Source organism: Dendrobates tinctorius, unplaced genomic scaffold (assembly GCF_039654945.1).
Source record: "Dendrobates tinctorius isolate UK_male_01 unplaced genomic scaffold, ASM3965494v1 ptg000016l, whole genome shotgun sequence".
NCBI classification, from domain to species: Eukaryota; Metazoa; Chordata; class Amphibia; order Anura; family Dendrobatidae; genus Dendrobates; species Dendrobates tinctorius.
Genome location: NW_027361684.1, coordinates 47684612 through 47709255, shown reverse-complemented (window position 1 = coordinate 47709255; position 24644 = coordinate 47684612). Strand labels below are relative to the sequence as shown.

The following is a 24644-nucleotide window of genomic DNA, read 5'->3' as shown; positions in this document are numbered from 1 at the left end:
AACTAGAAGCAGGTTCAAACACATTAATGACCAAGCAATCACTTACAATTCCCTTCTAAATTAGGCACCATATCTTACTTTTAACTTCCAATCTTCAATTAAGTACTGTTGCTTTAAAATGCACAAATCTTTCAGCGCGTACCTTACGGATAGAATTACAGAGAATTTTGAGCACAGCTCACACTCAGCAGAGATAAGAGCGAAGGGAGAAGAAAAACTACGCAGCGCCATCCTTCACCCCTCCCGTCAGAATGCAGCGTCGTCCTTCACAGAATTCTGTAGTTCTTTAGACTTATCAAAATCAATTTCTACAAAGAAACTCAAAATCACTGGATTTCACTGCAAGGGCAGATAACTGTATAATGAGATTAACCATGCCTTGCCCTTTTTCTGGCCAAATGCATTCAGGAAACTTTACAATGTAATGCCACATATAACACGAACTATATCATTACTCAATTCATTCAGTCTCAGATGTAGATTTGAAATATCTATAACGCATCTGTCCGGGATTCCACCACAACTAGAAAGGTCACAAATCTCTTGACACAAAAATGATGTGTGATGATTCATTCATACGTGCTCATTCACTGATTTTTTTTTTTTTTTTTATACTCAATTACTCATCTCTCATCTTATTCAGAGGTTCTCATAGACATATATACAAGGATTCACACAGCCTGCCTATCTTGCACTTTGGATTTGATTAATACTTTTTCCAGGTTCTTTGCTGCACTACTTCCATATCTATCCTCAATTATATCACATAACCGATTTCCTTCTTCAGGTATCTTTCCCTGACTGTTCCCCATCTTATCTTTTATTCTTATCCTGTCTCTCTTGTTGTCTTCCTGTTAGTCCCCTGCCTTAGGTGGTGTATTGGGTAAGCTCAAGACTAGGCTCTACTATACCTCGTTACCTTCTTCCTAAGGTGCTAACAGGCTAAATGGAGTGTCTGTTCCTCGGTGTACTACGTGTTTCGTGTACTTATATGCTATGTAGCATCCGAACAGAAATACTCCCACAACACACAGGATTGTAAATAAAGTGTCCATCTACTGGGGTTCTTCAGTCATATCCTGTCACAGGCTCATTTCACGGTCCTGTGCTCATTCGGTCACACTCTTATCTGTCACAAGGTTTATTCGTAAAGGGTGTTGATTTAAGCTTAGGCGGTGACCTCCCCGAAAGGACGCTGTCACATGACCCAGTTAGGCAATATCACCACTCTTTGAACGAATACCTACTGTGCAGCTTATTTTTCTACTTTCCACAACCTTTCAAATCAAAGTAGCCATTCAACAACCTCCTCTATTCCTAGTGCGGAACCGTCTATTGTGAAAAACTTGTCCGTCCGGGCTGCGCAGTATGAACTGTTCACCCAGCCTTATATTCCGTAATGTCAGACCTCTCCCATTTTGATTTGCATCAGCTCTTTTTCTAAAAATAGCTGTGCACACACAGAACCTACAGTAACCTCTCATTCGAGCAGAAATTACATATGCGTGTCACACACGATTTCCTCAGAGTTCTTATATGGACCTGATTTTACGGCCCCCTCCTCTACTAGATTCCCCTTTATACGGACCTTAGTTATAATGATAGATTATGAAGAGCAGAGAAGAGAAAAATTGATCTCTTACCTGGCCAGGTGTTTAGGTCTGCTGTTCACAATTTCATCAGTAACTGGAGTGGTCTGTAGATCGGGTAGTCTTGGAGAGGTGCCTATATCAAGTCCCTGTTCGGGCGCCAGGAAACTGTCGGGATCCCTCAGATTACTCTTTCATCTGAAGGACCGATGTTCTTAGGTGTGAAGCACCATATGTCTCTAATCAATTGCTCCGTCGAGAAGGATAACACAGACACGGCTGTATAATATCACTCGGGATGCCTCTCAAGACGCCTCTGGCTTATCAGTTAGGCTTCCGTCTTTTATAGTAAAGAATTTAGACATTTACAGACATGCGCAGTACAAATGATTTTACAACTTGTTTTCGACAAAGAAAGTCATTTAGGCGAAAAAGCAGAGGTATTTGACCTTGGTTCACAAGGGAGATGTCTGAGACATCTCCTCGAAGAACAGATAAGGTTTTAAACAAGAGAATGCAACATAGACAGAACTCAATTTAACTCCTTCAGTTCCTATCAAGTGTGTACAGCAGAGTACTGGGAGGAGAGAAGCCGGAATGCCCTGTATACAGTGTGTACAGTGGAGCACTGGGAGGAGAGGAGCAGGAATGCAGTGTATAGTGTGTACAGCAGAGCACTGGGAGGAGAGAAGCCGGAATGCCCTGTATACAGTGTGTACAGCAGAGCACTGGGAGGAGAGGAGCAGGAATGCAGTGTATACAGTGTGTACAGCAGAGCACTGGGAGGACAGGAGCAGGAATGCCCTGTATACAGTGTGTACAGCGGAGCACTGGGAGGAGAGAACCAGGAATGCAGTGTGTACAGCAGAGCACTGGGAGGAGAGGAGCAGGAATGCTGTGTATACAGTGTGTACAGCAGATCACTGGGAGGAGAGGAGCAGGAATGCCCTGTATACAGTGTGTACAGCAGAGCACTGGGAGGAGAGGAGCAGGAATGCCCTGTATACAGTGTGTACAGCGGAGCACTGGGAGGAGAGGAGCAGGAATGCAGTGTATACAGTGTGTACAGCAGAGCACTGGGAGGAGAGGAGCAGGAATGCAGTGTATACAGTGTGTACAGCAGAGCACTGGGAGGAGAGGAGCAGGAATGCCCTGTATACAATGTGTATAGCAGAGGTCTGGGAGGAGAGGAGCAGGAATGCCGTGTATTCAGTGTTAGGGCTGGCAGAATACACCAAATAATAAGAAGGTAGTAATAAAATGCGTTTGCAGCCCGGGGTCCACCGTGCAGAGATGTTACCTGCTGCCCGGTAATGGTGGACGCTACTTGGCAGTATAATAGAAGAACACATGCGGGTTAACATCACCCGGTGTGTACAGAGGCGGACTCTGTTGCTTCACAGAACCGCACTACTGCGGAATATAAATGCCGTAGCCTGTTAAAGCTCGGCAAAGTGGGGCGTGGCCTGCTTGCTAATGGCACCGGTCACTTAGCTGCTGAGCTCCAGCCACTTCGACTCCTAATCGGCTCATTGCGGCACCAATCTCTCTGCACACGGGGGGGAGTGCTGCGGAGGTACCCAGGATCGTAGCATGCCAAGGGGAAAATCCCAGAAGAAGCCGTCCCCGGCGAAAGTTACAGACTTCTTCTCCAGCACGGGGCGAGGGAAAATGGCGGCAGCATCCTCCTCCACAGCTTCCTCACGCTCATCCAGGAGGGGATCCACAGCAGGCCCAGACTTGGACACAGACGCTGCAGATATACCGCTTACCAAAGGTACAATGCAGAAACTGCTCAGTGCCCTCCGCTCATCACTGCAGCAGGATTGGAAAGATATGGTGGCTGAGCTGAGGGGAGATATCACTGCCATAGGCAGCCGTACAGCACATATTGAATCTAAAATGGGGGAGCTGACAAAGTCACACAATAGCCTCATTGATGCCAATGCAGCACTGGAGGAACAAGTGCAAAAGCTCCATACCAAGGTCTTGGATTTAGAGGACAGGTCCCGCCGAAATAATATAAGAATCAGAGGAATTCCAGAGGCCATACCAGACAAGGGGCTGCAGAGTTTTCTGGGCTCCTTGCTGCAGGAGCTGCTCCCAGACCTGACTGCAACTGATTTCCTGGTGGACAGAATACACAGAGTCCCTAAGCCTAAATCCCTCAGTGCTGATGTCCCTCGGGACACTTTAGCTCGCCTGCACTTTTACAAGACCAAAGAAGCCCTGCTGCAAGCCCTGAGAAAGAGACCCCCTCTGTCTGAGCAATTCCGGCACCTGTCCATTTTTCCAGATCTGTCTGCAGGAACCCTGGCAAAAAGGAGGGAATTTGCTCCTTATACCAAAGTTCTCAGGGATGAAGCTATATCCTATAGATGGGGTTTCCCTGTAAAGATCCTGCTTTTCCGAGCAGGAAATACCCACGCCTGCCATTCCCCACAGCAGTTGGCAAAGCTCCTATCCTCATGGAACTTGGCAAATCTCCCGGCCAGATCTCCAAGAGCTACAGGATCATCCCAACAGGATAAAGTGAATGAAGATTGGTCCGTCGTGTGAGTTATGTGATATGTTTGAGTCGCGGCTGAGACTTAGTTGCTACTTTTAAGGTCCGCTGGTTCTGTTCAACCAGGACCCTGAACCCCCATGGCGGTAAATTTCCACCATACCGCAGGCCCCTTTTTTGGGCTTTTTTCTTTGTGGACTGATGCTCCCTACATCAGTAATGTTAGTGATGTCAATATTGTTAGTGTTATCTCTTTCCTGCCTAACCTTCCTTTTCCCCCTGCAGCTCTAGGCAAGAGACTTTTTTTTCATGTACAATGGTACTGAACTGTATGTCTATAAATGTTAGGGGTCTGAACTCGCCAGCCAAGAGATCCATATTTTGGCGGGAAGTGGTTAAATCCAAATGTGATGTAATATGTGGTCAGGAGTCTCATCTCCTCCAAGGGGACTCGCACAGGTTAAATAATGCTAAATTTCCTTTCATACTGCTGGCTTGTGGAAAAAAAAAAAAGGCTGGAGTATTCATTTGTGTAAAAAATACTGTTGCGTTCACACTACATTCACAACATTTAGACCCTGACGGTAGATACGCCATTATTAATTGCTCCATAAATGGATCTAAGTATACTATTGCAACCGTTTACGCCCCCAACTCTGGTCAGATCAGCTTTTTGCGGAGGTTTCTTTCCAAGCTTTCATCCGTTAAAGAGGGTAAGCAAATAATCTGCGGGGATTTTAACATGGTAATGTCCAGCACTCTGGATTGCTCCAATACTGCTGTAAAGAGGAAGGAGATGAGCACAATAATTTCAGAAAGGCATCTCCATGATATATGGAGATACCAACATGCAAATGAGAGGGACTACACATTCTTCTCGCCTCGGTTCACCTCTTACAGCAGATTGGACTACTTTCTGGTTGATAGCTCGCTTATTATGGATTGCTCAGATTCAAAAATTGGACTTATAGCTTGGTCGGACCACGCCCCCATATACCTGACAGTTCAGGAGCAAAGCCGCGCGCCTGTTTTTTCCCGGTGGCGCATGAATGACTCCCTCCTAGCCTGTAGACAAATCTCTGAGGAGTTGCAGGCCGACCTCGCAGAGTTTTTTAACTTTAATGATAACAAGGAGGTGACAGAGGAAACGCTTTGGTCTGCACACAAGGCCTATATTAGGGGGTCATTCATCAAAATTGCCACTAGGGAGAAGAGGAGGCGTCAGGCAACTTACAAAGCTCTACTGTCCCACATAGTACTTTTGGAAGCCCACAATAAATCTGCCCCAAACTTGTCAACATCTGATGAACTCAGGAAACTAAGAACACAGCTCCGCCAGGTGTTGATGGCAGACTATGAGAAAAACTTAAGATCCCTCAAACAGCGGTACTATGTGATGGGTGACAGGATGGGTGCCTTACTAGCCAGGAGGGTTAAAAAACGAGAAATGCAAAATAAAATTGAATACCTCGTGACGGGTTCTAATGCCACAATACGCAACCCAACGGAAATAGCCAACGCATTCGCTGACTTTTACCAGTCTCTCTATAACCTTAAAAATGACCCCACTGCCCCAAAGCCTACCCAAACGGCAATTAATTCCTTCTTAAACAATATTAATCTTCCTCGGTTATCTGCAGTACAGCTGGAGCAACTAAATTCCCCTTTTTCTCTGGAAGAGGTTCGCCAGGCGGTGACCACAGCCAAAAGAAATTCAGCTCCAGGCCCAGACGGCCTCACTAACTCCTATTATAGGCAATTCACTGAAACCCTGTCTCCTTTCCTCCTGAGACTTTTCTCCTCTTGGCGAGCCACAGCAGATATTTCACCAAATAATCTAGAGGCCATTATAACTACCCTGCCAAAATCAGGAAAACCCCCTATTTCACCAGGAAACTTCAGGCCAATATCCCTCCTAAACTGCGACTTAAAATTGTACGCCAAAATAATCTCAGCTAGAATACATAAAGTTCTTCCATCACTGATTTCCCCGGATCAAGTGGGGTTTGTGGCGGGGAGGCAGGCGAAAGATGGGACGAGACGTATGCTGGATCTGATTGCGGTGGCTGAGGGGAGGAAAATCCCCAGTGTATTCCTGTCCCTGGACGCAGAGAAGGCGTTCGACAGGGTGCACTGGGGATATCTGAAATCTGTTCTGGCCAAGTTTGGTTTCAAAGGCCCCATACTTAATGCCATAATGGCGCTCTACTCTAACCCTAACGCCAAAGTTCTGGCATCCGGATTTATATCTCGGAGTTTTGAATTAACCAATGGGACACGCCAGGGGTGTCCGCTCTCCCCTATCATCTATGCCCTTGCTATAGAGCCTCTGGCGCAGACTATCCGTGAATGCCCTCGGATCTCGGGGATTCGAGTGGGGAGTATAAATCATGTGGTCAGTCTATATGCAGATGACGTGATTTTATCTTGCACTAATGTAGAGGTGTCCCTACAACACGTAATGAAGATCCTGTCCTCCTTCGCTCAAGTCTCGTATTACAAGCTTAATATTACCAAGTCCTTAATTTTTCCGCTCTTCTTGCCAGCCTCTACCAGAGCCACTCTTTCTCATCTTTACCCTTTCAAATGGGAAGACGAGGGAATCCCCTACCTGGGTATTATACTGGCCCTGCTACACTCCGTGATCCGGAAAAATCTGCTGACCCTGCACACCTCATTGGATAAAGAACTTACTCGCCTTTCTCTTCTCCCGCTCTCTTGGGTGGCGAGAATGCAGACTTTTAAAATGATCTGTCTCCCAAAAATTATCTACTTACTTCGGTGCCTGCCCCTAACAATTCCGCAACGGTATCTCACCAAAATTCATTCGCTAATGAGTAAATTTATATGGGCTGGGAAAAAACCTAGAATAGCCCTGAGATGTATGCATGCCCCGTTGAGTGGTGGAGGAATGGGTATTCCTAATATTCTAACATATCACAGAGCTGCTATCCTGGAACCGGCTCGAGATTGGTGGAAGAATGATTCAGACTTGAGATGGTTACAGATTGAGTACACCTGGGCACAGGCCCACTCCCCTAAACAATTCATAGACTCCCTGCTCCTAACCCCTTCGCCCCCCGGCGATCTTCTACCCACCACAGCAGCTCTAAAGAAAGCTTGGTCCTTATGGAGCAAGCCAGTGTCACAGGCTCTAGGTCCCAGCCTTCCCCTTAGATCGCTGGAAGCCTTCATTCCAAATTTGAATCTTGCCGCCTGGACACGTGGAGGTCCAATTACCCTAGCAGATCTCTATAGAGAAGGCGTCCTACTCCCGTACTCAGAAATGTGTGTTAAATTTAACCTCCCCCGACACAGTTTATTCCAGTTTTTTCAAATACGTCACTTCCTTCAGTCCGCTCCTCACCTACCGGTTCCCACAACAGCCGACCACGCCGCAATTAAAAAATTCTTTCAAAATAGCAAAATCAAAGGCCTTTCATACATCCATAACCTGCTAAACTCCCCGGAACCGGACAAACAATTGCCGTATATGCTCAAATGGGAAAAAGATCTAGCCTCTCAGCTTTCGTCGCAAGAATGGTTCGCGGCCTCAAAATGGATCCACAAATTCTCTTCATGTCTCAATCACATAGAGCAATTAAAAAAGGTTCATCTGCGGTGGTACAACTCCCCTACTAAACTGGCTTCTTTTTCCCCACATATGTCACCTTTGTGCTGGAGGGGATGCAACCACAGGGGCACCTTGTGTCATATGTGGTGGTTTTGCCCTAAGTTATCTAACTTCTGGCAGGAGGTGTTCAATCTAATCCATGAGGTTACTAGTCTCCGTCTTTCCCCAAACCCAACCTTAGCGGTGCTACACATTGGCCTAGATGGGATCCCGGATCTTTTAAAAAATATCATTTCTCACATTCTCATAGCCGGCAGGTACTGTGTGGCATACAAGTGGAGGTCGGTGAGCCCCCCTACAAAAACAGAACTAATTGAGAGGACCAACCTACACTGGCTATACGAAACCAACTTGACCCTCAATCTAGAGAAGAGAACGGTGAGACTTAAACAATGGCATCCGTGGGCCACTTCCCTTTATGCAACGGCCCTCCCCCAGATACAGACACCTACACCATAAATAAATTGATTGTGCCTAAGAATGCCATGCATGTAGAGCTGCTTCCCCTTCCCCCTCCCCCCCCCCTCTCCCCACTTCTATGTTCAAGTTGTTGTTGGAAGGGGTATTTAATGTCCCAGATTGATATTCTAATAATGGCTCGAGGTTATTCCACCTCTTGCTACTCATTGCTCCTGTTCTTGATGTTTTTGTATGAGAAGTTTGTATTTTTTCTGAAAACTCAATAAAAACCTTTATGATAAAAAAAAAAAAAAGCTCGGCAAAGTGAGCGCTAGTGTACAGTCACAGAACTCTGCCCCAAAGACACAGGGTCAGAGTCCCTCCAGGCCCACAAAGGAAAAAGTTTTTTGTCAGCTCACCAAACCGTAGCAAATGCGAAGTCTGGAGGAATGCAATCAATCCTGGGCGGTGCAGGGAACTTGGATTCCGGAAAATCTTGTAGGCACAATACTTGGGAGATGTTCCAGCAACTTCGACCAAAGGATGGTTAAAAAGACTTTATTCCAAAAAAATGATTAAAAACAGAATAGATGCATAAAAAACATATGGTTCACCAATGTGACAGACGCTTACGCGTTTCGGACTAGAGGGTCCTTACTCATAGCTCTAGTCCGAAACGCGTAAGCGTCTGTCACATTGGTGAACCATATGTTTTTTATGCATCTATTCTGTTTTTAATCATTTTTTTGGAATAAAGTCTTTTGATTTTAACCATCCTTTGGTCGAAGTTGCTGGAACATCTCCCAAGTATTGTCCCTCCAGGCCCACTAAGAGTGTGGCGTCACACCTGCGAACACCACTACTAGACGCTGGCTACCGTGGAGTGCAGACCAAGTGCACAGTGGCGTACAGGAAAAGCCACTACATAGAGCTGATGCTAGTCCCTGACTCTGGCTCCTACCTGCACTATCAGCCAAGGCTCTAAATAGCAGGGCTGAACAACATACGCGTACCAAGGGTAGGGGTTCACTCACCAGAGACATTCAGCCGTGCATACAACACTCACTCCACATAATCTATACTAGTACATGGCCATGCGATCCTTTTATAACTGCAGTCTTCCAGGACCTTGCTGATGGCCCAATCTGAGCTGCTTGAGGACCTGAGCATGTGACCTCCGACCACCAATGAGCCGTCACCTCACGGGCATGCTCAGATGGAGAAAAGCAAGACCGTCTCAGGGGCGTCTGCTCGCCGCTGACTAATGTGGGATGCTATAGCTGAACCTGGAGCAACAGCAACCAAACGCATAGCATTAACCTGAGCAAGACGCTGGGACCTCTGCGGCTGAGGAAGAATGGGAGACCGCAGAGGGCATGGCTTGAGATTCCCCCTGTGCAGTGGCGAGAACGCGACGCCTAACATACAGTGTGTATAGCAGAGCACTGGGAGGAGATGAGCAGGAATGCCGTGTATACAGTGTGTACAGCGGAGCACTGGGAGGAGAGGAGTAGGAATGCCGTGTATACAGTGTGTACAGCGGAGCACTGGGAGGAGATGAGCAGGAATGCCGTGTATACAGTGTGTACAGCGGAGCACTGGGAGGAGAGGAGTAGGAATGCCATGTGTACAGCAGAGCACTGGGAGGAGAGGAGTGGCTTATATATCACAGTATGGTGCTATACTGCACTTGTTACTAGCTGGCAGCGTGCTGCAGTCAGATGTTACCATGTCTCTTTGTGGAAACCCATCATTTCCATAGATTTCCAACGTTTGCAAAGTGGAAAACCGGTGACTCTCTCCCTACAGGGGCAGAACCATGGCTGCAAATGCGGAACTGCTCAGACAGTGCCACCCAACTCCCCATAAATGATCCTAAAGCCCCAATACACTTTACATGATGCCTCAGACGGTCATCGTGTACAATGTCCGGAGCGGCTGCCAGTTTTCTGATCTGACCACAGCATCATTAACAGTGGCGGATTAAGTGGACCATGGGCCCGGGGCTGTTCATAAAACCTGGGCCCCAGTACCCCATTCCCAGGAAAACATTTTCTGTCAAAATTTTGTGGCTCTTCTCACAAAAACACAAAACACTGCATATGCCGATTTTTAGGTATACAAATTGTAACATTTATTAGACCATAAAAACAAAGAAAAATTACTTTTTTCTCACAAGAAATTGTATTGTATGGTCAAACAATATAAATAATATTAAATATTCCTCAAAATCAACATATATAATGTGGTATATACTGGCCTGTATTTCTTCATACAAGGTAAACATAAGGCTACATTCACTGTACCACATGTAAGGGCAAATAAGAACATGTAAACATAATATTAAACAATAATTCAACATAATTATTTATCTGTACAGATGTATATCTGTGTGGGTGGTAGCCTAACAGGAAAAGTGCAATGAGCACAGGCAACAATTTAATGGACTAGAAACTCGGATTTTTTTTGACACTGAACATCATAAACTGCTCGCAGACTTTTTCGGCGAGATTTTTTGGTGCTAAAGTCGTTGATGATTTCTGAGAGGTCTAGAGTCTTCAAAAGCTCTTGTTCAATGCTCATTAAAGAGAGATGATTGAGTCTGTCTTGTCCCATTTGACTCCTCAACTCATTTTTAATTCGTTTAAGTTTTGAAAAGGATCTCTCACCTGTGCAGTTTGAAACCATCATGCATAAATACAGCTAGCTGAGCGCTGCGGTCCCCGTGCGGGAATTGACGGCCGTACGGACCGCAGCACTTGGTTTGCTGCGGGTCCGTATGGAAAACCCGCCACCATTCCGCCACGTGTGGACATGGCCTGAAAAGACGTTGCACATAAGCTGTAGGCCTACGGCCAAAATGCACAAAATCGCCCAAAGTGAACCTGGCCATAGGGGACGTGATGTGAGGACCTGAATGGGTTACGTTACATAATGCGTCCAGTGCACTGCTCACTGGTCCGAGGCTGTTCCTAAAGTCTGGGCACCCGGCACCCCTCTTGACCAAGGCCCCCCCCACATCCACATAAAGTAGGTGAGAGAAAGATGTGGTAGGCAACTAAGGGCTAAAACACATGTGCCGGCGATCAAGGACGGAGGCCCAGATGTTATGCGGTGTACTCTTAGAGGGTAATCATCAATAGGCAGGAAATGTACATTCAGTTTATAATATTTAATGAGCAATCAAGATAGGGCTAAAATACATGTATAACAAAGAGTGTTTTTCCCCACATCCACGAGTCAGTCATGACATACCTCCGCCCCCCCCTGCTGCGACTTACCCCCAAGTTCGGAGAGGTGAGGAACAGGCAGTGCTGCTGCTGCAACACTGTCCACCAGGCACCAGAGAGTTCTTCTTCCTCCTGTGATACACGGCGTCGGCTGGGCAGTCAGTGGCCGGGCCCCGCTGTATATATGGACACCGTCACTCTGATGCAGCCACGTGATGCCAGTTGCTGGCCGGAATGAGCGTGGACGCTGCGGAGAGAGGGGAGGAGGATCAGGTGACTGAGCCAGCCATTCAGCGCAGCCGCCGACAATTGCCGCGACGCGACTATTGGGGGAAGCCAAAATTGCACTGCGGCGGCTCCGGATTGGCCCCTGGGCCCCCAAAGAACCTTGGGCCCGGGGCGACCGCCCCAATTAAGATCCGCCACTGATCATCAATGCCGTTCAGGGAGCAGTCAGACCACCGCATAAATAGGGCCGAGGTCGGAATGCAGGGCTCAGACTGGCCGGCGGCTCTCCTGACCCGAGCACCACAGCTGTATTTCTGTGCATCCGCCACCCCTGGCTCGGGAGAGCCGCCGGCCAGTCTGAGCCATGCGTTCCGATCTCAATCTGAGGTACACGGTCATCAGACTGCGCCCTGAGGCCGCGGAGTTTGGAGGCCTGTGGGCACCGGGCAGGGCGGATAGTGTGGTCTGCACTCGGCACCATTACGTCAGACACGGTAACCCGGCGGCGGGGCCACAGGCAGGGTGTCCGGGCCCTTTGTGTGCTGGGCCGCAGTCTGTCGGGGGTCACACAACCGTGATAGGGTTCTAAGAAACAGGAGCTGAGGCCAAACATAGGTGTCGTGTAGATTTTCATTTTTTTACCAAAAGTGTAAAATAACAAAGCAAACAGCAAGGTGAAAGTATTCACTTATGAGAATGACAGGACGGAGCTGGGCCATGCTGCAGGGGGATAGTATGTGGCTATGGACTCTGCTGCTTCCTCCAGGTCACCACGGACACTTTATGGATCCAGCACTGAGCACTTTCATTTCCCCAGTTACAACACCGAGGTCACATCACAGCAGCTGTCTCTATGGTGGCCGCCGCTCTACCCCGCGCTGTCTATGGTGTGGGAGGACCGGGCAGAGGAGATTGACAGGCGGGCGTGTCGCCAGCAGTGGGCAGCACAGAGCACGGCATCGCAGAAGGATCTGTCAGTGTGGAGTGTCCGGGACACGGGAGAATATGCTGCTCGGAGTCAGGTAGACACCTATACCGCCTTCTCTGCCATGTGTCCTGCTGCGGGCGACAGTGCCCGGGGACCTGACCTGTCATCTCCGGGCAGCCATGAGCCGTGCACCACCCAGTGTGTGGAGGAGTTGTGGGTGGCACAGACGGGGGCAGGAGGCAGGATAAGTAAGGGTATGGACTGTGGAGCAGGAGTGTGCATGTGCCACCATGGCAGTGTGATGTGGCCCTGCCCACGCTGAGGACCCTCTGCTTCTCAGAGAATCCACAGGAACATTTTAATTCTTCTGTCTTTTGGGTTTTATTGCTGCCAGTAAAACAGCCCCATGTAAATGTTCCTGTAAAGCTCTGACCTCTATACACAGCAAGTCGCGATGAAACCGCTTGTAGTTGTTTTACCATGGAGTCCTGCAAATAGGGAGAGCCTGGGCCAGGGTGTAGCTATGTGGTCACTGCGCTCTGCGTGGTCGCGGCACTCTGCATGATCGCTGCACTCTGCGTGGTCGTGGCACTCTGCATGATCGCTGCACTCTGCGTGGTCGTGGCACTCTGCGTGGTCACTGCGCTCTGTGTGGTCGCGGCACTGCGTGGTCACTGCGCTCTGTGTGGTCGCGGCACTGCGTGGTCACTGCGCTCTGCATGGTTGCAGCACTCTGCGTGGTCGCGGCACTCTGCGTGGTCGCGGCACTCTGCGTGGTCGCGGCACTCTGCGTAGTTGAAGCACTCTGCGTGGTCGCAGTACTCTGCGTGGTCGCAGTACTCTGCGTGGTTGAAGCACTCTGCGTGATCGCTGCACTCTGCGTGGTTGCTACACTTTGCGTGGTTGAAGCACTCTGCGTGATCGCTGCACTCTGCGTGGTCACTGCGCTCTGCGTGGTTGAAGCACTCTGCGCGATCGCGGCACTCTGTGTGGTTGCAGCACTCTGCATGGTCGCTGCACTCTGCGTGATCGCTGCACTCTGCGTGGTCACCGCGCTCTGCGTGATCGCTGCACTCTGCGTGGTTGCTACACTCTGCGTGATCGCTGCACTCTGCGTGGTCACTGCGCTCTGCGTGGTTGAAGCACTCTGTGTGGTCGCGGCACTCTGCGTGGTTGCAGCACTCTGCATGGTCGCTACACTCTGCGTGGTTGAAGCACTCTGCGTGATCGCTGCACTTTGCGTGGTCACTGCGCTCTGCATGATCGCTGCACTCTGCGTGATCGCTGCACTCTGCGTGATCGCTGCACTCTGCGTGGTCACTGCGCTCTGCGTGGTTGAAGCACTCTGCGTGGTTGAAGCACTCTGCGTGATCACTGCGCTCTGCGTGGTTGAAGCGCTCTGCGTGGTTGAAGCGCTCTGCGTGGTCACTGCGCTCTGCGTGGTCACTGCACTCTGCGTGGTCACTGCGCTCTGCGTGGTTGAAGCACTCTGCGTGGTCACTGCGCTCTGCGTGATCACTGCGCTCTGCGTGGTTGAAGCACTCTGCGTGATCACTGCGCTCTGCGTGGTTGAAGCACTCTGCGTGGTCACTGCGCTCTGCGTGGTCGCGGCACTCTGCATGGTTGAAGCACTCTGACCCATCCCCAGCCGCTATTGAACATCACATCACAGGAGCTGTGTTCACCTGGTGAGAAGTTGCAGCGAAACATAATTTATACCATCATTTTGGAGAATTTTGCAACTTCTGAACACATCCAGAGTAAGTGACGCAGGTGAACACACCATTAGCTTGTGTCACCATAGTGTAGTTCTTTGCCAATTTTACAAAATCATGGCAGCTATTCTGGAAAATTTTGGAAAACTAGAAGTCTAAGGCCGGGGTCACACTTGCGTGTGTGATGCGAGAAATTTGCGCATCAATACCCGACACTGCGGCCGGCACTCAGACCGGAGCGTTCAGCTCCATGTATCTCTATGTAACCGTACACTCCGGTGCCAATGGCAGTGCCGGTATTGATGCGAGAGACTTGTGTGAGTTTCCCGCATCACACATGCAAGTGTGACCCCGGCCTTAGGCTGTATAATGGTGATTTGGGTCACATGACAACTAGTTCCCACCACCAGAAACTTTTGTGTGGCCACTTACAGAATGTTCCCTTACATTTATAGGGGCTGAGTCCCGTGGGATCTGGGTTCAGACATCCAACACATGTTTGTTTGCCCTGGAGGAGCTCCTCATACATATTTATACACCACCTTACATCCACTGAAGGCTGTAACATTGTCCTTCTTGCCTCCGCCAGGTTGGTTTTTCTCGGTATGCCTTTTTTCTGTTGTATGGAATAGCTGTACAGTGTGTGATTTTCCACGTGGGAGCCTATGTTGGACCGGTGGCACTATACGCCTAGGCACTGGCATGCATCGGAGGTACACAACGGGAAATCCTTTGTATCTATACCGCTCATGGGTATAATAATTCTCAGTGTGAAATCACCACGCGGGATTGCGCATACGGTGTATGTGAGATATCAGCTGAGCCGCTCGGTTTTCATGAAGTGACTTCGCCAACGTGCTTACAGTCTTTTTTGCTTGCAGCTTCCTCTGCCGGAGCCTTTGCTTTATTCTTTCACCCTACTTGTATGTGACATGATGTCTTATTCTGCCTGATAAAAAAAAAAAAAAAAAACTTCCCCAAAAATGTACATAATGCACAGCAATGCTAGAACGACAGTGCTGTGTACGTTTCATGTTTTTTTACTTCCTTCAACTACTTCGGGGTTCGGAAACCTTGAAGTGAGTAAAGCAAGTGCCATGTTCATTCTTCAGGCGGCTTTGTTTGGACGTTGCCCTCTGAGTCACCACAAAGATGACTGAAAAGACGCCGGTGAAGAAAACGACTACTGACATCTTCCTGAAGTGTTTTTGCCTTGGAAAAGTCGGCCGTTCCATCTGCATATTACACATGTTTTTTTTTTTGTTTTTGTTTTTTTTTATTCATTTCATTGTGCATTCAGTGCATATAGGGGTGTGACCGCCCTCTTTCTGAGCTGGGAAAGCCATCCAGTCTGGCCTAAGCGGTTACTAGTGGTTCAGCCGCTCGATCCTTGTTCACATTCACATCACTTGGCAAGTGAAAAGGTTTTAAATACTAGAGTAGGGACTGTCCCACAAGGGTTGCCGTGACATGGCAGGAAGGCTTGTACATTATTTTGATCAAAATTATGTTTACTAAATACCCTTATTATTATTATTACCTTTATGCATTATTTGTAGTTGATTTTTTACTTTTTAGTTCAGGATATTTGTGTTTTTTGCTTTTTGTTTTCTCATATTACACATTGCGTGCACATCCCATTTGGCTGAATATACAAGTTGCTTTTTTTTCTTGTGCTCAAGAAAAGGGCCACATTTTATCAGCGGTCTGGATTATTTTATTTTTTTTACTCAGTATTATCCTTTTTTTCTCATTCACAAAAAAACCCCTAGATGTTCCCAAACGTTTCCAAAAAAATCAGTCCGTGAAAATGGAACACTAGAATGCAGCTCTGAAAGTGTCAGTGCAATGGTTTTTTTCACTTGTCCATTCACTTGAATGGTTGCGTTTAAACCATAAAATTGACTAAAATTGGACTTGTGAACAGCCCCATAGTCTGAAACACTGATCTGTAAGACAAGGCATGTGAATGAAACCTTACCTATTCCAATGTGATCCTTATCATACTTTTGGACCCCTATATACCTCGTTATAGATTGGTTTGTGACTAGTGATGAGGGAACTTGCTGTGATAAGGTGTTATCTGAGCATGCTCGGGTGCTAACGGAGTGTCTTTGTCATGCTCGAAAAATATGTTCAAGTCCCCGCGCCTGTGTGTCTCCCGGCTGTTCAACAGTCACAACACATGCAGGGATTGCCTCTTTGTTAGGTGATCCCTGCATGTGTTGCAGCTGTTGAACAGCCGAGAGATGTGCAGCCACAGGGACTTGAACATATTATTTGAGCACACCGAATGCACTCCTTTAGCTCCCGAGCATGCTCATATAACACCTTATCCAAGCACGTTCGCTCATCACTATTTGGGACCCTTTACTAGTAGCCTGAAATGAAAGTCACTCTCTCTTCTCTTGATTTCAGACTCAGTGTGACCTGTCAGAGGTCGGGATTTCTCAGGAGATCGCTGATGACTGCAAGCACCCTGCAATCTAATGGCCGGCTACCAGATATGGCAGAAGGTATATACTGAAAAAAGTGGATTATGGGAAAAAAAAAAGTCAGATTTTAGACTTGTAGTCATTTTGCATTTGATGGCTACATCAGGTTTCAGCCAGTGCCAACTTCTAACCACAGTCTCCTTCACAATTGTGGACCCCGAGAGTTGAAGGATTGTCCAGACCTTTTGTATCGATGGCCTATCTGTAGGATAGGTCACGAATATCTGATCGTGGGGGTCTGACATCCTCCACCTCCGCCGATCAGGCATCCAGATGTGCTCACTTTGGAGCTGCGCAGGGTCTGTTCAGCTTAAAGGGAAGGTGACATCCAAAAAAAATTTTTTCAGCATTTGAAAAAATGTAAAGAATTAATGTTTAAATTTTCTTAAAAAATATTATCATTTGTTTTTAATTTTGTAAAATATGAAAAATAATTTTAAAAAGTTTGGCATTTCCACTTGTTAACACTAGGGGGAGCAGCTACTGAAGTTTGGCACAAAAACCTAGTGTATAACTAGCTCACATTACTGCACTGGAGTAAATATGGGCGGAGTCTGCTGACATGGGTGTGGTGTCACTCCTCTCCTCCCCTTCTGGGTGTTTGCTAAGGGAAAAGAGAGGATGACATCTAGGAACACAGTGAGCAGCCATTTTGATGGGGCCTGCAAAGTTACTGACGGTCTTTTCATGTAAAGTCTGGATCAGAACAGGTCACCAATCAGCAGACATGTTTCCTGGATTTCTGTGGAGCAGACAAGAAGACGGTCCATCCATGTGTATATAACACAGCGCTCTATGTACAATCCCTGGCACCGAACAGGGCGCCCCCACAGACCAGCACACTCCTCTCCTGAAATACTCTGCTCCTTCCACCATACATCAGGCCCCTGTCGCCTTGCTTTCACACATCACCAGGACAGGATCTGAGGAGAGGAATGGGGTCTTCGGTCACTGAGGATGGCAGGCAGCAAGGATTCTGGGAGTAGGGAGACAGCAGCACAGAGTATTTCAGGAAAGCAGTATCACACGGGATAGGATTAAGGGCCTGTCACACTAAGAGATATCGCTATAACTTGTGACATTATAGCGATATTGCTGGTGATATCGCTGTGTGTGATACTTACCTACGACCCGCTCCCCCGCTGATTATCGCTGGTCGCGCGAGAACGTCCTGGACTGTTTCTCGTCGTCAGCTTCCTGCGGCGCTTCCTGCTGTGAGGACGAGCGACGCGTGGAGCCGGGAAGGAGGACGCAGGATCGCCTGGTGTGACAGGTAAGTAGCGACCCCCGTCCCCAGCGATGTCGCTGCAGATCTGCCTGTGTGGCAGCTCACTAGCGACCACTTAGCGATGTACCAGCGATCCTGACCGCGTCATATCACTGGTCGGGATCGCTGGTACATCGCTAAGGCTAGTTTCACACGCCAAACGCAACCTGCTGCAGTTTGGTTGCGCCAGCGCACCGTCAAAAAGGCGCATGCACCGCCAAACGCATACTGCGCACAGCCTGCGTCCCCAGTGATAAAGATAGGGGACGCATACAGCGTCATGCGCCGGTAGGCGGAGCTACCGGCGGAGGCGGGGCTTAGCGGCGGCCGTGCGCAGGCCGTCGCTGCGCTCAAAAGTGCTAGTGTGAAACTAGCCTAAGTGTGACAGTACCTTCAGATACACAGCTCAGCAGTCAGTATCACACAGGAGGATTAGATACACAGCTCAGCAGTCAGTATCACACAGGAGGATTAGATACACAGCTCAGCACACAGTATCACACAGGAGAGGATTAGATACACGGCTCAGCACACAGTATCACACAGGAGAGGATTAGATACACGGCTCAGCACACAGTATCACAAAGTAGAGGATTAGATACACGGCTCAGCAGACAGTATCACACAGGATAGGATTAGATACACGGCTCAGCAGACAGTATCACACAGGAGAGGATTAGATACACGGCTCAGCAGTCAGTATCACACAGGAGAGGATTAGATACACGGCTCAGCACACAGTATCACACAGGAGAGATTAGATACACGGCTCAGCAGACAGTATCACACAGGAGAGGATATAGATACACGGCTCAGCAGTCAGTATCACACAGGATAGGATTAGATACATGGCTCAGCAGTCAGTATCACACAGGATAGGATTAGATACACGGCTGAGCAGACGGTATCACACAGGATTAGATACACGGCTCAGCAGACAGTATCACAGGAGAGGATTAGATACACGGCTCAGCACACAGGAGAGGATTAGATACATAGCTCAGCAGTCAGTATCACACAGGAGAGGATTAGATACACGGCTCAGCAGTCAGTATCACACAGGAGAGGATTAGATACACAGCTCAGCAGTCAGTATCACACAGGAGAGGATTAGATACACAGCTCACCAGACAGTATCACACAGGAGAGGATTAGATACACAGCTCAGCAGTCAGTATCACACAGGAGAGGATTAGATACACAGCTCACCAGACAGTATCACACAGGAGAGGATTAGATACACAGCTCACCAGACAGTATCACATCGGAGAGGATTAGATACACAGCTCAGCAGTCAGTATCACACAGGAGAGGATTAGATACACAGCTCAGCAGTCAGTATCACACAGGAGAGGATTAGATACACGGCTCAGCAGTCAGTATCACACAGGAGAGGATTAGATACGCGGCTCAGCAGTCAGTATCACACAGGATAGGATTAGATACGCGGCTCAGCAGTCAGTATCACACAGGATAGGATTAGATACGCGGCTCAGCACACAGTATCACACAGGATAGGATTAGATACGCAGCTCAGCAGTCAGTATCACACAGGAGAGGATTAGATACACAGCTCACCAGACAGTATCACACAGGAGAGGATTAGATACACGGCTCAGCAGTCAGTATCACACAGGATAGGATTAGATACGCAGCTCAGCACACAGTATCACACAGGATAGGATTAGATGCGCAGCTCAGCAGTCAGTATCACACAGGAGAGGATTAGATACACAGCTCACCAGACAGTATCACACAGGAGAGGATTGGATACACGGCTCAGCAGTCAGTATCACACAGGATAGGATTAGATACGCAGCTCAGCACACAGTATCACACAGGATAGGATTAGATACACAGCTCAGCAGTCAGTATCACACAGGAGAGGATTAGATACACAGCTCACCAGACAGTATCACACAGGAGAGGATTAGATACACAGCTCACCAGACAGTATCACACAGGAGAGGATTAGATACACGGCTCAGCAGTCAGTATCACACAGGAGAGGATTAGATACACGACTCAGCAGTCAGTATCACACAGGAGAGGATTAGATACACGGCTCAGCAGTCAGTATCACACAGGAGAGGATTAGATACACGGCTCAGCAGTCAGTATCACACAGGAGAGGATTAGATACATGGCTCAGCAGTCAGTATCACACAGGATAGGATTAGATACGCGGCTCAGCACACAGTATCACACAGGATAGGATTAGATACGCAGCTCAGCAGTCAGTATCACACAGGAGAGGAATAGATACACAGCTCACCAGACAGTATCACACAGGAGAGGATTAGATACACGGCTCAGCAGTCAATATCACACAGGATAGGATTAGATACGCAGCTCAGCACACAGTATCACACAGGATAGGATTAGATACGCAGCTCAGCACACAGTATCACACAGGATAGGATTAGATACACAGCTCAGCAGTCAGTATCACACAGGAGAGGATTAGATACACAGCTCACCAGACAGTATCACACAGGAGAGGATTAGATACACGGCTCAGCAGTCAGTATCACACAGGATAGGATTAGATACGCAGCTCAGCACACAGTATCACACAGGATAGGATTAGATACGCAGCTCAGCACACAGTATCACACAGGATAGGATTAGATACACAGCTCAGCAGTCAGTATCACACAGGAGAGGATTAGATACACAGCTCACCAGACAGTATCACACAGGAGAGGATTAGATACACGGCTCAGCAGTCAGTATCACACAGGAGAGGATTAGATGTCCAGCAGATTGCCAAGTGTTTTGAAACAGCAAGGAGCAGCTCCTCCTATGTTTTGCAGGGGCAGCAGCTCGTCGGGTGATTTGGAAAGAGCAGCTCGGTCTCCAGAAGCTCGTCCTGGTTCCTCTCTTACAGCTGGTATGTGCAGAGTGAACATCCAAGCCGTTATGGTGGAACAGTACAGCATCCAGGGCTTGCAATAGAGTTTAACTGGAGCTAAAAGGAACGCACTGAGCTCTAATAAGATGGCGCCTGGCCACAACTACAGCTGTGATTGAGCTGCCCACAGAGGCGTGGCCAGTTCCCTCCTGATGCAGCTGCAATGATAGAGATAGGGTCGGGAGCCGACCGTTATGTCTTATGTCCAGGGACTGCCGTAAATGAACATGGAAAGTGTCATTCAGCAGCCAGAGAGGTAAGATGGCAGCCCCCAGTGGCTGCATTACTACAGAAAAAAAAAAAATCCGTACACACCACTGAGTCAAGCTTAGGGGACAATATCTTTTTAAACTATTTTCTTTTTTACATTCAATTATGAAAAAACACGGCACCTTCCCTTTAAAGGGAATCTGTCACCCCATTTTAGCCCTATCAGCTGTCGGCACTACCATCAGGGGCTTATCTACAGCATTCTGTAATGCTGTAGCTAAGCCCCCGATGTAACCTAAAAGATAAGAAAAAAGAGTTATTTTATACTCACCCAGGGGAGGTCCGGGTCCGGTTTTGGTCCGATGGGTGTTGCGATCCGGTCCGGCGCCTCCCATCTTCTAACAATGACGTCCTCTTCTTTGCTTCCCGTCGCGGCTCCTGCGCAGGCGCACCATAAGCTGGTTTTCATGTCCATAGGGGCTCATTCAGACATCACGTCTTCACAGCTTTTACCTGTTATACTCTACGGGGCTGTTCACATGCCCATGTGTTTTTGCTGACTGAGTGGTCCGCACCTAAACACAGAGACACATCCAATTTTCATCCATGTTACAAATCAAACTCGCCAACGCAAGTCTATGTGTCTGTGAACACTCTGGAGCCATCTCTATTCTGTCTGCGTTTCATTGACTATTGGATAGGAGATGCTGGAGAAATCTCCATCAGTTTATTTATTTTTATTTTGTTTCCATAGTAGGTTACAGTAGTTAGTAAAATCTAACACAATGACTGAGCACTGATGAAAGTCAGATCAAAAAGTTGAGGAAACTGGGTCAGTCTTTTGAATATGAGAAAACTCACTGACGTCTGAATGAGCCCGAAGGTGGATTACTCTGTCAAGTGTTCTGATCATTACGAAGGTGGATTACTCTGTCAAGTGTTCTGATCATTACGTCCGCATTTTTCACATTTAATGAGCTGATAACGTAACCTGTCATGTTCAGGGTGGCATGTGTGAGAAGATTATACCCTGGCTGGCACGGCTGGTGACGTAATGTACCTCGGGCAGTGAAGATTTGGGTACATGTGTATAGAAATGACACACACTATAGTTCCTCTTAGTTTTACGGGAGGATAGAAAAATTCTGATTTATTTATTTTTTTCGACAACTCACAAAAAATGACAGTGGATATATTCTCACGCATGCATGGCTACCTTTCCTGTCTGGAATGTGAATTGAGGGGGATTCTTGGAACTGGCACCTATTATCCATTTTTGCCATATACTTCAATATAATGTTTCAAATATTACTACCCCTTTAAAGGGGTTGTAAGGGACTTTAACATTGATGGCCTGTTCTTAGGAAAAGTCATCAGTGTCTGATCAATGGTGCTGCGACACCCGGCCCCCTGCCGATCAGCTGTTCGCGGTGTACGCCTGAACTGCCCAGTTGTGGAGCTGCGCAGCACAGCTCTGTCAGCTGTACAGTATAGTGGCCAAAGCCAGGTACTGCACATCCACCCCTGTTCGAATCCATAGCGCGCGGATGTACAGTACCTGGCCGCAGGCAGTATTTTGGTGATGGAGTTGAGCAGCTTTGCAGTTGAGCTGTACCAGCCAACACCGGGAACAGCTGATCGGTGGGAGTGCTGGGTGTCGCACCCCACTGATCAGACACTGATGACCTATCCTAAGGAGAAGACAGCAATGGTAATGTCTCGGACACGCCCTTTTAAATTTTATCAAGGCCCTTCGAATTGGTACGGTATGACAAAGTTTCTCTTGGACCAGAAAAGTTTGTGCATCCTCGGTCTAGACAAAGCTATGCCATCTGGTCTCCAGAAGTATATAGTCATAAAGTGGCTATGGTTCAGGTAAATTTAAAGAGTTTTTTTATAAGCAGCAATCAAGACGGTATCTAGATTCCCCTATATATCTAACTAAATAATAATATAATGAATGAGATTGTAAAGTGGATATGTCGCCAGGCTTCACAAAACAAACTGCATACGTTATTACATGGTTCTCAGAGAACCTGATGAGGCTGGTATTGTTACCACGTCAGAATGGCTTTATAATCCTGATATTACATAAAGTAATTACTTAATGAAATTGTTACTGGCTAATGTTATGTTTGATTCTTAATATTTTATCTCTAATATTACAGTATATTTGTTTCATATTACTTTCTTATTCTCCTCTGTAAAGTTTTGTGATTTCACTTAAAGGGAACCTGTCAGAAGGATTATGCACAGTAACCTACAGACTGTGTCAGGTCAGCAACGTTATACTGATTACAGTAATACCTTAGTTGATGAAATCTGTCTTGTGGTTGTTGTGTAATCTTTATTTTCAGTTTTGAGTTAATGATATGCTCATGCTCCAGGGCGACCTATGGGGGGTCTTTATGTGGTGCTCTGATTAGGTATTCATAATGCAGACTGCAGACAGGTCACTGACCCCTCACTGACCTTCCCCATAGTTTACATAATGATTTTTATATATACATACTGTAAAAAAAAAAAAAACAAACCCTAACCTGTGGCACCTGCGCTGCAGCATAATCGCATGTTTAATGTGCAGGTAATAAATGTGCTTAAGGTTATCCTGAGGAGTGTAAAAAAAAAAAATAAATAAAAATCAATCTTAAAATGGCGCCTGCACAGTATCAGCTATCAGTGTATATAGAGGTGATCCGATAGCTGCTACTTGCGCATGCACCGGTGGCGCCATCTTGCTAGAGAAGAAAGAAAACATTTCCTCCTCCAAGATTGCGCCACCTGCACAGTAGCAGCTATCGGATCACCTCTATATACACTGATAGCTGATACTGTGCAGGCGCCATTTTAAGATTGATTTTTTTTTTTTTACACTCCTCAGGATAACCTGAACCACATTTATTAACTGCCCATTAAACATGCGATTATGTTGCAGCAGAACTTTTTATTTTTTTACAGTATGTACATGTATTCATTATGCAAACTAGGGGGCAGGTCAGTGAGGGATCAGTGACCTGTCTGCAGTCTGCATTATGAATACCTAATCAAAGCACCACATGACGCCCCCACACACAGGCCGCCCCGGAGCACGAGCATATCATTAACTCAAAACTGAAAATAAAGATTAAACAACAACCACAAGACGGATTTCGTCAACCAAGGTATCATTTCATCAGTATAGCCGCGCCAACCTGACACTGTCTGTAGGTTACTGTGCACAATCCTGCTGACAGGTTCCCTTTAAAGCCACATTCACACGTTCAGTATTTGGTCAGTATTTTACATCAGTATTTGTAAGCCAAAACCAGGAGTGGAACAATCAGAGGAAAAGTATAATAGAAAGAGGTCGCCACTTCTGGATTTATCACCCACTCCTGGTTTTGGCTGACAAATACTGAGGTAAAATACTGACTGAATACTGACCGTGTGAATGTGGCCTCAAACTTATGTTCACAAAAATGTTAAACCCTATAAGTGTGTTTCTAATTTAATATTATAACCACTGTTACTAATATTACTACAATATTGT

At 47.2% G+C, this 24644-nt stretch overlaps 1 protein-coding gene across 5 annotated transcripts in view; it reads left to right on the top strand.

Annotated features, from left to right (window-relative positions):
* Positions 1-12427: 12427 nt before the first annotated feature.
* Positions 12428-24644, top strand: part of ACOT9 (acyl-CoA thioesterase 9) — a 50751-nt gene continuing 38534 nt past the window's right edge. For 2 of the 5 annotated variants that reach the window (XM_073565812.1, XM_073565811.1), the window contains exons 1-2: positions 12428-12608; positions 16648-16745. In XM_073565812.1, the coding sequence (XP_073421913.1) occupies positions 12592-12608; positions 16648-16745 (115 nt within the window). In that variant the 5' untranslated portion in view covers positions 12428-12591. Of the gene's footprint in view, positions 12609-14795; positions 14819-14921; positions 14943-16647; positions 16746-24644 lie in introns of those variants that run through there. The other 3 variants (XM_073565814.1, XM_073565815.1, XM_073565813.1) reach the window with 3 other exon arrangements.